The 13,004-nt window shown below is 34.3% G+C and overlaps 2 protein-coding genes across 2 annotated transcripts; both read left to right on the plus strand.

Moving 5' to 3' along the window:
* LOC18613314 (tRNA (guanine-N(7)-)-methyltransferase non-catalytic subunit wdr4) lies at window positions 187-3,505 on the plus strand. Its single transcript, XM_018127967.1, has 10 exons — window positions 187-448; window positions 571-735; window positions 851-1,031; window positions 1,195-1,251; window positions 1,338-1,408; window positions 1,720-1,798; window positions 1,909-1,968; window positions 2,325-2,425; window positions 2,524-2,584; window positions 2,897-3,505. Exons 1-10 carry the CDS (start codon window positions 261-263, stop codon window positions 3,281-3,283), a joined length of 1,350 nt encoding a protein of 449 aa, XP_017983456.1. The 5' UTR covers window positions 187-260; the 3' UTR covers window positions 3,284-3,505.
* On the plus strand, window positions 10,423-12,538 carry LOC18613315 (protein MARD1). The gene is made up of 3 exons (XM_007050494.2): window positions 10,423-11,189; window positions 11,292-12,138; window positions 12,233-12,538. The coding sequence occupies exons 2-3, from the start codon at window positions 11,345-11,347 to the stop codon at window positions 12,300-12,302; spliced, it is 864 nt and encodes a 287-aa protein (XP_007050556.2). The 5' UTR covers window positions 10,423-11,189; window positions 11,292-11,344; the 3' UTR covers window positions 12,303-12,538.

Raw genomic sequence — 13,004 nt, forward strand, 5'->3', positions numbered from 1 at the left:
CTCTCTTAGGATTTCACTGGACAACCATTTGCTTATTCAACATCATGTTCATGTGTATGATCAAAACTCTTCAATAAAAACCATACTATTGTAGTCGTGAATTTTATTTTTTATTTAATAAATTCCATTTAAAAAGATACAACTACGAAGATGGGCTTATAACTTAAGAGCCCGATGACTTGAAAGCCCACCGGTAAGCTTAAACACCACTAAAACCCTAGAGACCTCCGCCCCTTTAGTTTCGACGGCGAGGCGCAAGCATGGAAGATCCTCCAATTGAAGAGTGTGAACACGACGACGTCAACAAAACGGAGCAAGATACTCAAATGGAAGAAAGTAAACAAAACAATAAAGACGTGGAAGTTGCTCCCGCCCTTATTGCCGTCCACCCGACCCAGAACTCCGTTGCAGTCTCCGTCGGGTCGGACCTTCGTGTCTTCAATGTGCCGTAAGCACTCTCTTCCCCTCTTCTTCTCCCCCTGCTCTCATACTTCAAATCAATTTTTGTTCACTCAAATTTTGTAAAGAAATGAGCTTTTTTCTTTTTTTTTTTAATTTGGTCGTTCGCAGAGAAGATTGCGCTGTTACTTTGGTGGATGAATCTGGCGGTGCTTCTCATAATGATTCAATAAGAGCTATTAAATATGGAGCAAACGGAAAGCTCTTTGTATCTGCTGGAGATGACAAGCTTGTCAAGGTTTGGTCTACCGAGTCTTGGCGCTGTATTTCTACTGTGTAAGTTCTTAAACAACCCAACTGGCTTTTTTTCTTCTTCTTGTTCTAATTCCTGTTATGTTTGTGGAAAGTTTACTTTGTTTTAGTGATGAATTATGAATACACTAAATGGCAGGTATTCTGAAAAGAGAGTGAGTGCTCTTGCCGTAAGCAATGATGGTCTTCATGTTTGTTTTGCTGACAAATTTGGAGTGGTTTGGGTGGTGGATCTTCCAGGGGTTGATGGAAGTGAAGCTCCTCTTAACAGGAAGGCAGTTCCATTGCTTGGTCATTATTGTAGCATCATTACTAGCTTGGTAATTGAGTGGCTATTCTGAATCCTATTCAACGTGCAATGTTATTTGTGAATTCATTGTTTTCCACTTTCAAGGATTATTACCACTTCTATTGGTACATACTTGTTGTTGCCAACATGGTTCGCCCGATAGATACCAAATACTTACGGTGTCCTATTTACAGGAGTTTTCACCAGATGGACGGTTTATTGTTAGCGCCGACAGAGATTTTAAAATTCGTGTAAACCATCATTGTCCACCCTTTGTATAACCATGATAGTATATTGCTTGATATAGCACTATTTTACATGATTTTTCTATTGACAGGTTACAGTGTTTCCCAAGAAGCCATTAGATGGAGCTCATGAGATTCAAAGCTTTTGTCTTGGTCATAAGGAGTGAGTGAGTTTTTATGATCACATTTTTCTCTTGCATTGGTGTGATTTGTACATAATGGAAGGGTACTGTATGCGGTTTTTTGGTTTAAGACAATCTCTTTTGAACAAAATTTTAGTGCTGAATCACAGGGCGTTGGCATGCCCATACTTGCTTGATCCCTAGTCAAGTACTCAAGTAGGTTGATTATCTAACTGTGCAAAATACTCTTTAGCAACCAGATTTGATATGTATCCATTATTTTCTCTGAGAAATATAGAATTCTATTTCTATAATTAAAGATAGTTGTTCATTTAAATTAATCTGTTTACAGGTTTGTTTCTTGCCTTGCCTTCATTTGCACTCCAGATTATTTGCAGGGTATTCTTGTGTCTGGAAGTGGTGATTCAACTGTGAGTATTAAGAATTTTGTTTAATTAATCTGCAAAGTTGTTTTCATCTTGTGCTTTAACTTTTTAAGTTGCAAAATTTGGTGAAAAATGGACTAGTGTTGCTTCTTCAGGTTCGCATGTGGGATGTTATATCTGGATCCCTTCTTGATACTTGTGAAGTTGGTGCAAAGGTATCTCTCGTTATGAAATTTACTGGAGATTCCTGATGATGTTTTGCTAATCTTGGAAAAAATATAATTCAACTCTGTTGTTCATAGATCCCCTTGGTCTCTCTTTCTTTCTCTTCTGCTCCTCTAAAAGAAAAGTTCCTTTCTTTAATTTTATTAAATGACTGCTTTTCCATTTTCCATTTTCCATAAAGACACAATGGGGAAAATGATCGTGGAATCAGAGTTTTGGGTACATTGATTAGAAGGAAAGGCAATTGGTATTTTGGAAGCTCGGGTGCCACCACAATTGGTTTTATTTGGATTTTGTTGTTATCCATTGTATCTCACTTGGTTTTACTTGTACTTGCTTATTGAAGGCAGAACAATTAAAGTTTGACACAAGTGAAGCTAACTGTTCAACTGTTACTGATATATGCACAATCCCAGATTGTACCCTTATTGCAGTGGCCATTCAAAGGTGAGATTTTGAGTATTCTGTATTAGTGATTTTCTTCGCCTTCAATGATTCTTGTGTTTGTTTAATTATAATAACATGCATAGTGTTCTATGTTCTAGTTTGCAAGGAATAATGTTGTTGAGCTGCAACCTTCCATCTGAGACTCTTTCTGTTGTCAAGGTAAATTCTATAACTTAAACAACAACAAAGCGACTTTCCAATTGTCTAAAGGATGGTTTTACTTGCATACCTTAGAGATCTGTTTCATTACCTGTGCTTGACATTATATAGTAATCTGCAATTTTCTTATCCACAGCAGCCTTTTACCCAAATCAAATGTGGCGCAGAATTTGTCTTGTTTTGATAGGATATTCCTTGAGTTAACCAAACTTTCTGGTTTATCCAGAAGAGGCTAAACGCCTAAATGCAGAAGTATGGTTACTGAAATGCACAAGTAACTAATATTTCGTGTATATCTGTTGATTTTGACAGGTGGTTTCAATTGTGGGGGAGAATTTCATTCCTACAAGCCTAGGCAGCAGCATTTCTGGAGGATTATTGTGGATGGTAACAGGTGCCTCTAAGTTGAGTGGTTCTGATCACTCGTCTTTGTCACGAGTAAAAGTGATATCTGGTTTTAGAAAAAGCAGTCCCGATTCATTGGAGCAGGAGCCAGTTGTTCTGGGGGATTGTGAAATACCTGGTGGAGCAAAACTGCTGGAGAAGTTGCAGGGAAGTATTTCAATTGATGAAAAGGTGTTCTCGGCAGCTGCCGAAGCCGTGAAAACAGCAATGTGCAATTTGTTAATTAAGAAGCAATATTCTGTCGAGAAACGAGAGTGTAGAAAGAGAACCAGAAATGATAAGAAAATGAGGTAAACCCACTTTTGCGGCTTTTGCCTTGTAATTGAGTTTTGTGAGCGTATGACGTTGAACTGCTTGTAACATTAGTTATTTATTCATCACCATAAGAAAGTATGTCTAGTAGTTTTCTGAGATATCAGCGAAGCTGGTGTGCATGATTAATGATGGAGTGTAATCATGGATGCTTTTGAAGACTATTTGACCACATATTTAAAATAAGAGATGTTAAATTAATCATCTTTTAGAGGTAAACTGTCCATTACCACAAACAAAAAGCTGTATCTTGTCAATCCGAAGGAGTTCAAAAGCTGTATCTTGTCAATCCGAAAGAGTTCAGTTGGGTGTGGTTTTGGACCGATGAGCCAAGGCTTGCAATTGGGTCAAGCTTAGGCAAGAGACAGAGATATGTAGAAATTTGAATACGTCTTTGTGCTTTTTAGCCCACTGTTTAGGTATTGACCTGGAAAGAGCAAGCTCTTGCGTACAGCAAACAAAACAGCGGCGTCAGTGGCACAAAAAACTGATAAGACAATAGTTTGGGCAATGGGAAAGTCATCAATTGATCATATGGTTTTTGTCATAGATGGGGAGAGTAGGTACTTGCCAGGAAATAATTAGTTTAGGGGGCCTAGGGATGAGGGTCTGTCCAGCTTAGCTTTATGCTGGTGGGTTTATTATTGATTAGACAATATGGTGGCTTATTTGCCTCAATGAAACAGACAAAACCGTGTGGGAATTGCCTACTGAAGATCTTGATGATTTCTTCAATTTGACACTCAAGGAAAAATTTTAATACTAAGAATTAAACTTTTGGAGAGAGAGAGTAGATTTTTTTTCCTTCTCTGTTTCTATTTGAAAAGAAAAAGGAAGAAAATGAGGTAAATTTGACTTGACAGGAGTTGGTTCAAAAGTTTCAAAATTTTAATACTGTAGGAATTTGCTTCAGAAATAGCTTTGCCATAACTATTTATTATTATAGCACATTTAGTTCACGAAATAAATAGAAATTAAATAAAATAATTATTACGTGAGAATAAAATAAAATGAAAATAGAATATAATAGATATTACGTAGTTTGGTATGATAAATAGAATAGAGTAGGAATAATTATTATGACGTATTACAGTGTTTAGTTGGTAAAATAATTTTAAAAAAAAAAAATAAAAAAAAAGACAAAAATACCTTTTATTATATAATATATTTAATTTTTATTTATTTTTAAATATTAATATTTTATTTATAATCTAATAATTAATATTAAAAAATACTAATATTTTATTCATAATTTAAATGTTATTATGATTATTTATTTTTAAATTATTTTATTTTTAAACATTAATAATGTATAATTTATTTAAAAATATTAAAAATTGATAGTTTAAATATTAATATTTTATTTATACTTTAATCATTAATATTAAATGTTATTATGATTATTTATTTTTATTTCAATTTATTTTTTAAATATTAATAATTTATATTTTATTTATAATATTAATAATTTATCATTTAAATATTAATATTTTATTTATAATTTAAATTTTATTATGATTATTTATTTTTATTTAATTTTATCTTTTAAATATTAATAATTNTTATAATTGATTGAAAATATTAATAATGGGTAATTTAATTTATAATTCAAATATTATTATGATTAAAATATTAATATTTTTAAATTTAAATTTTTTTTTTTTTTTTTTTTTTTTTTTTTTTTTTTTTTTTTTTTTTTTTTTTTTTTTTTTTTTTTTTTTTTTTTTTTTTTTTTTTTTTTTTTTTTTTTTTTTTTTTTTTTCTTTTTTAATAATTAATAAATTTTTAATTTATTGATTAAATAATATTTTGATTAATTAATAAATTTTTATAATTTTAAAATATTAAAAATATTTTAATTTTTAGTTTAAAAATATTAATTTTATAAATTTAAATTTGTAATTTTTAAAAATAAATAATAACATTTTAGTCCAAAATGTATAAATTTTATTTTTATAAGTATGAAATAGCTAATACCATGAGAGATGATGGTATTATCTATTTCAAGTTTTTGCCTAATTTTAAAGAATAACCAATCCTTTTAAAATGATTATTCTTTCTCCAAAAATAAACCAAACAAGGAGATAAAATTTTGTAAAGAATAGAGGAAGAATAACTTAGCCATTTTACCTACCAAACATGACCTTAGGGTAGATACTAGCTGGGATAAACGTCATTATCACGTTCACCATTTCATTTTGGGTCCATTTTAGATCATGCTAAAGTCTAGTTACATGTCTTTGAACCCCATATAACATCAATCGATACGACGTTTTGCTGGTATAACTTTTCTTGTTTTCCTTCCTTTGTCAAAAAGACAATTTGTCTCAATGCAACATTATACCACAAGTTCACAACCAACTCTGGGGTCTGGGCCGTAAGGCTAAGGCCGAAGCTAAAACCTTCAACTTGGCACTTCAGTTTCGGGAAGGCAACCAATCACCACAGACACTTAAACAAAAAGATTTTTTAAATTTGTCTTTGGCTACACAAATTAAGAACAATCCACTGGATTGAAGGGCCCCTTGCGCCTACACCACCGTCACCATCTCTCTTCAGTCTTCTCGTATGAGTGAACAATCAAAAGCCTGATCAGCCAACAAACAAATTATATCTCCCAATCTTCCGAAATAAAAACTCATTGTTGCATACACTAAAACTTATTTGGGGAGAGAGAGAAAAGGCTCTACCACTTTAGCTGAGACGGGGGAAGCATCTGACGAACGACAACTTCCGTGAAGAGGAGTGGTCCTTTTTACTCTCCTTCCTATTGCGCGTATCGCCACGTGGCACCGCCGACAAGTAGAATCATGCCATCTAGGTCTTTGGATAATTGGGGTTTGATCGAAAGGGACGTGCCTGTGACAGAAATTCATGGAGTAGATAAGGCTAGTGATATGCATCGAAGAAAATTAGGTTTTCATGGTGTCACCAACCACACACTGAGAGAGACTTTTGAGTTTCTTCAAGGAAAAGCACCATGCTTCTGTAACTCTCTAATCATCAAAAGGAAAAATGCCAAGGATAATCCTTCCTTCTTATTTTATCATTATCCTAGTTTCCAAATTTTTTTGGAATCGTTGAATCTTAAATAATATAATACATATATATTTGAAAAGTTATTAAAATTGAAGAGAATTTGGAATCTGAAAAACCTAAGGTTAAAATACAATTGACTGAAGGAGAGATGAAGAGATGAATTATGGCTAGGTGGCTAAACCAGGCATCTTTGTGACAATTAGCACACTCAAATGATGCTCTAAAGGGACATGGGAAGCCTTCTTTTATTTTTTTTTTATTTTTGGTAAGATGTTTAGATTAGCAGGACAGATGCTCCATCTCTATTAAAGTTCCTGCAGGAATAAAGGGTACCACCCCTGTAGCAATCCTCTTTAACCATCAAAATATATATATGTTGGTTGAGTGGGCTTACAGAATTTTGGGATAGTGCCAAGGAATGTAGGTAATCTTTACTTTTGTCTGCCTAAATAACAGTGTTTTGCCTTTCTCAAACTTTTTGGTCAATCAAAAGTAAAAATAGTTGAAGTCATGATAATAATAATAATAGTAAAAGTAAAAATTCCTTAAGATTGAGTTTTGGTTCAAAGTACAAACCACTCAAGAAAGGTGAGCATTTCTTTCTCAAACTCTACCAAAGAAGACAAACAAAAAACCTCCAACATTGTACTTCCTAAACCAAGATACCCGATCTGGGGTCAAACAAACTTCATCCGCATGTATGCATATGGTTCATTGTAAAAATGTAAGCAACTTGTATAGAAGAAGTGCCTTTATTTTTCTTTCGAATATTAACTTAACCACTGCTGAATTTTAATAAGTAATTACATAAGTGAGTGCATGACACCTAACACTTTATAATGATTCATTGTGTGCTATATAACAACTTTTGTTAACTATTTTTTTTTCCTTTCTATCTTATCAAAAGTCCTCTCATTTAATGACCCTTCTCAAGGTAATCATGGTAAACTTAATCATTTTCTAAACATAAAGGCCCCAAAATCAAATAGAGATGTAGTTTTTATTGTCAAGCTTTTAATATAAAGAGTAATTCTGTGCTAAGCCCCACAAATATCTTTTGGGGAATTCAGATTTTCCAATTGAATTATTGTCAAATTTTATCTTTAAAAACATTAAATAGGTTATTACTTGAATAAATAAAAAGTTCCTCTGTATAATCTTATAATTAATCCCCTACCAAGACTTTCATCTCCATAAATAAAACGCAACATCTGAACGGTGAGATTACATGACTTCAAATAATATTTATGCATTGTAGCCTAGAGTATATCGAGTCTTTAAGTCGGTAAGTACAACACTAGAAAGAAACAAACAAGAAAACAATTTGTGTATTTGTTTTCTTTCTCCCCTCTTCTTTTTGTTTTATTTATTTAATTATTTAGTACTACTGCTTTCTTTGTAATTCAGAAAACAGAGACTTCGGCCAAGCATTACCCATCTGCCCATAGAAAATGGGCCCAAGGTTGGGTCAGCCTTTAAGTGGGGCCCAACTGTGGTCCCACTGTCGATTAAATTGACGTGACAAAAAATATAAAAACGGCAGTGAGTTTGCGTCTCTCCGCAGAAAACTGCAAAAGACCCTGCTGAGTGTTATTATCCTCATCTTCCTACCGTTCCTTTCAAAGGGCCCAGCACCTCCACTAACGGACCCCACCCCCCATCAGAAATACGCACACATAATTGGTGGACCTAAGTTATTTTTCTTGGATGATGATTGATGAAATTGTGGGCCTAAGTGTTTGGTTGTTTCCTTGTGCACGTCATGCTTTTGCTTTGGATTTGTTTTTCGTGTCAAGGGGGTCATAAGGCTTGCCATTGGTCACCATCTGTCAAGTTGTTTGTTTCGAGTGCCCCGTACAGTCAAAAGACTGTATTACCGCCCTTTGATATAAATAATAAATAATATATATATATATATATATATAATGTCATATTTATTAATGCATTGATTTTACTACATTGTAAATTGAATGTAAGTTTTATTTAATGAAATTCGATAACGTTGGTGTTCAAGAGAGCATTTCGACAGATAGAGTTTAAAATTCCAACTTAAAACATTACGTATTCAAATTTAGAAAAGGACGAAATAGAATTTGTGGAATAAATAAAAATTACCTGTTTACTTCTTATGTGTAATTTAAAATGACAAATAAGACACGCACACATAAAAATTGATTACCCTAGAGTTATATAACTTATATTTGTTTTTGTTTGTAAATAAATTTGTTTTGATTTTGCTCTGGGAAATTGACATTTGTCATGCTCAAGAAATAAAGTGGTTATTATCTTCTTTGAGTTGTTAAATCAAATCTTCTAGATATAATTATGATTTCTTGTAATTGTTGAATTACTCTTTATATGTGGAAGTTGAACATGAAGATGGAGGCTTTTGAAGTAATTAGCAGCGCATTTAAGAATGTTTCCCAGCCTAACAAGTTTCTTATCCTACAGGAATGAAGTGACTGGGAATAAGAAAAACGATGATAGCAATCCTGTTTGCAGGAGAAATGAATTCCAAGGAGACATGTATGTTTATGTACTTTGCTTACTGGTAGTATAACATTTGTTTTGTTTCCATGACTTACTTGTCTGGAAAATTTAATAGCTTTAAATGGTAATCACCGTCCCTCGCTAATTATTGGCGTTTGATTGAAGGACCATCCTATCCTTGTCTCATTCCAGGTCTTGAAAGCCTATGTCTTCAGGTATTCAAATACAGAATTTTGTTTGTTAAACAACACTGGCTAGTAATCAATTGCATTTAAGCGCTGTATTGAAGCCTTTCATCCTTATCCAAGCCTAAGCTTGTTTGGAAAGAGAGTTAGATAAAAGCATCATTTTTATTATTATTATGAAGATTATATGCAAGAATAAAGTTACCCTTGGTCTCCCACCCTTACTTTGGACCCATCAATGAATGCTTTGAGGACAAAGACACATGCACTTCAAATACCTTTTCAATTACACGTTTAAACATAGTGCATGCAGTTTTCAGGTCCCATTTCTGTCCTCCGCAGCAACAGTAGCCTGTGTTAATTGGCCTGAGAGTTTAGACAAAGACGAGGAAGAGCGCGAGTGATTATTCTCTCAACTTCATTCTTAGGAACACAGGGCGAGATTAGAGTAGATCAGAAGGAAAAGGTTAAAGGGAAATTACGATGACATGCAAAACACAAAATTGGAATGCTCTTATTCTACCTTAACCATATAGCCTCTATCCCCAAGGCCAACCTTCCGTTTAATTTGTACATTTTAAGTGTTAAAAACTGTTTGTTTTTGGTATATAAAAGCAATATCTCAATGCAATAAAACCATACGGGACTCTATTTTATTGCTAAACTCTGCTAGCTCATTTGTGTTATAAATGAGAGTTCTTAGTTTTTTAACAGTCAAATGACATTTACAATTACAAGATATTAATCCCCCGCCATTTTGCAGTAATTGAATAAAAATTAAAATGGCCCAATATCACTCTCTGGTTACATCATCACTATTATTGAGAAAGGCTTCTCATCCTTTTCATCAGCAGGTGGAATTGGACTAAACCATCGCAAATATCAGGCGTTGTTGACTTCGCTTCATTGGTAAAAAAGACGTTGGCTTGTCTTTGACATGACAACCGTAGCTAATGAATTTGATTGAAGATAAAAAGAGTATTCAGTTTTGGGGTGGTAAAGCGAGTGTTGTAAATTTTTAAAAGAAAAAAACAGAAAAACTGAGAAGGAAAAGCTATTTACCGCTCAGCTGTGACATCATAATCATTTCCTTCGAGTGCGTGCGTTTATTTCCGAATTCAGAAACCCTGCAGAATTCGGTGAAAGATTGACAACAGAGCAAGAAAGTCAGGACAAAATACCATTAAAATCTGGACTCTGAAACTCTGTCCACTAAAGGACAAAACTCACTTCAGTTTTTTATAGAATGGAAAAAAGGGAATTGAAAAGAAAAAAAAAGAAAAAAAGGAAATTGTCGCTGGACGTTTTCAGGCTTTTACCGCAAAAACCACTAATTCTCATGCATACGCTTCTCTCTCTCCCTCTCCCTCTCTTTAAAAGGCACACCCAAAAACCAAGCTCCACCATTTTAAGCTAAAGCTTTTTTTTCTTCTTTTGCCTCTTGACCTTTTCTCTCCCTCTCTCTCTTGCAAAGTTTTGCCAATTCCTGGCGATTTTGCAGGGCTGAATAAACTGAATAAAGAAGAGGTTGGCAGAGTGAAATCGATGTCAAGAATGAGAGCCCACTAACAGAAAGTAAAAGTTCAGGCATCAGAGAGAGAAAAAGATTGAGGCTTATCTTTCAATATTTCTTTTACTGGATGGTGATGATGGTTCTCTTTTCATAGGGAGTAGCAAACATCTGTTACCATATTTTCCTGAAACACCCACGAGTATACATAGATACAATTTTTTTGCAGTTAAAAGAATGGCAGAGCAGTTGTTTGTGCCTGCTCTGGATCATGTGCTTTGAATGCGGGTTATTATGATGGGTATCGATTCTTGTCCTTGTTGAAGCAGCTAATCGAAGAAACTAGGACAAAAGACGAGAGAAACAGGGAAACCCAATTTTTTTGTTGTTTTGTTTCTTTTATACTGTTCTGTCATGGAGGCTACAGAGATTTAGGAAGCATTCCAATTTCCCAGAGTGTGCGTTTCTTTTTAAGAAATAAAAATTCTTGCTTGGATTTGTGTGTAAGGGCTTGAGAGGGATTTCCAGGTAGAGTTTCAGCAGAAAAACAGAGAACTTGTTTTCCTTTTTCTATTCTCTGTTACCTACTTTTGAACAGCTAAAAGTGGTTTCTGCGACTAGCGCAAGCAGCAATTCAAGGTGGTGTGACATTAATCATTTCCAAGTGAGTTCATTTCTTTTCTGACTTTCCATCTCTTCCCTTTCAATTTCATGTTCCTTGTGCCTAATTAATCTGATTCCTTTTTTTATATTTCTTTCATGGTAGTTGTTTAATATTATAATTTCTGGGGGCTGATATACTTCTGATAAGAGGTAGTTATGCTGAGGAATAGGTCCAGAGCAGTGACCAGCAAGCAAGCTCTAATGGCTGATCACAGCTCTCAATCAACCCCTGCCCAGAATTACACTAGACCAATCCCATCTTTCTTTGGTTCTCCAAGATTTAAAGCTTTCACCACAAAGGGTCTCCCCGATACTGAAGCTGTCAAGAGTCCTACTTCAATCCTTGATAACAAACCATTATTTCCTTTCGGTAGTCCCTTTGGTTTTGATGTCAACCAGCCAAAATCCCCAAGAGTTTTCTCACCTAATAACAAACAGCAGCACTTACCTGAAAAATTAGACTCAAAAGGAATTGGTCTTGCTATAGTCGATACACTCAACGATACACCAATTGAGGATAAGAGTTCTAGCGAGACAAGTAACAAAATGGTTTTGTTTGGAGCCAAGCTCAGAGTTCAGATTCCTCCACTGCCATCATCTTTACGTTCTCCAACTACTTCTCCAATATCTCCAACTTATTTTGGAATCAAGAACAGGAATTCACATTTATCATCACCATTTGGTTCTCCCGATTCTGGTATCCATGTAAAGGATTCTCCTCGGGTGTTCACTGGATGTCTTCCTGTTAGGGAAATGGAGCTGTCTGAGGACTATACATGCGTGATATCTCACGGGCCTAATCCTAAAACCACCCATATATTTGATAATTGCGTTGTAGAGAGCTATTGCACTCTACCGGATAAGCCCAAGTCGGCACCAGAGAGTTTCCTGAGCTTTTGTCACACATGCAAGAAGAATCTTGAACAGAAAATTGACATATACATGTACAGGTTCGTTTCCTTTTTTTCCTTTTTTCTATCTGATAAAACTGGATTGTTTTAGGTTTAAAAGCGTAATCTGATAATTGTTTACACTGTAATGCAGAGGTGAGAAAGCCTTTTGCAGTCAGGAGTGCCGCTATCAAGAAATGCTCCTGGATGGAGAGGAGAATTAAGATTTCCATTACTGCTTGGAGAAATTGTTTTCTGTTGCGAATGATTGATTCTATAAGCCAAACATTGCTAGTTAATTTTACTTCTTTTTCTTTGTAGTGTTTAGTTTTCTTTCTTTTTTTTTTTTATTTAACCCTCTCCCCTGCAGATAGAGATAAGAGAGGATGAGATAATGTGGGCTTAAATTAATTTTGTTTAAATGATTGCCAATGGGCTTTTTTCCCTTTGTGTTGATCCATGATTGAAAACTTGCCTTATCTTTTTGTGTTTTTTTTTTAAGAAAAATTACATCAATCATCATACATAAATAATTTAAACAGGGGAACCAATTATTTCGCTGATGAAGATTCTCATACCATTCTGTTTCTTATCACTTTTCTGGTGATCATACCCATCGTTGTCTGTATGGGTTGAGAAAGAAACATCTTAAGGAAATATTATATTATGGACGTTTGATATATGAAACTGACATTTTCAATGAGATAGATCCAAACTCGACTCTCGTTCTAGATCAATGCTTACAGGAGTGGACCAATTAACTATTAGTAGTAGTTGGGAACTTTGATCCCTTGTGCACAGATAAGTCCAAATATTCAAAATGTAACAAAGAAGCTTTTCAACGTGAATTATCTACCCACATCATTGCCAGGTCCCTCTTATCCCAACCTTTCTCAAAGAAAGGAAATATAATAATGATGACAACA

The sequence above is a fragment of the Theobroma cacao genome, chromosome 1 (genome assembly GCF_000208745.1).
Source record: "Theobroma cacao cultivar B97-61/B2 chromosome 1, Criollo_cocoa_genome_V2, whole genome shotgun sequence".
Lineage (NCBI taxonomy): Eukaryota > Viridiplantae > Streptophyta > Magnoliopsida > Malvales > Malvaceae > Theobroma > Theobroma cacao.

What these genes read in the sequence shown, in the direction of transcription:
- LOC18613314 (XM_018127967.1), top strand. Translation starts at nt 261, where the DNA reads ATGGAAGATCCTCCAATTGAAGAGTGTGAACACGACGACGTCAACAAA. An exon ending in ACAGAGATTTTAAAATTCGT is followed by an intron (nt 1,252 to 1,337) that starts GTAAACCATCAT and finishes TTCTATTGACAG; the next exon opens with GTTACAGTGTTTCCCAAGAA. An exon ending in TTTTGTCTTGGTCATAAGGA is followed by an intron (nt 1,409 to 1,719) that starts GTGAGTGAGTTT and finishes ATCTGTTTACAG; the next exon opens with GTTTGTTTCTTGCCTTGCCT.
- LOC18613315 (XM_007050494.2), top strand. Translation starts at nt 11,345, where the DNA reads ATGCTGAGGAATAGGTCCAGAGCAGTGACCAGCAAGCAAGCTCTAATG. An exon ending in ATTGACATATACATGTACAG is followed by an intron (nt 12,139 to 12,232) that starts GTTCGTTTCCTT and finishes ACTGTAATGCAG; the next exon opens with AGGTGAGAAAGCCTTTTGCA.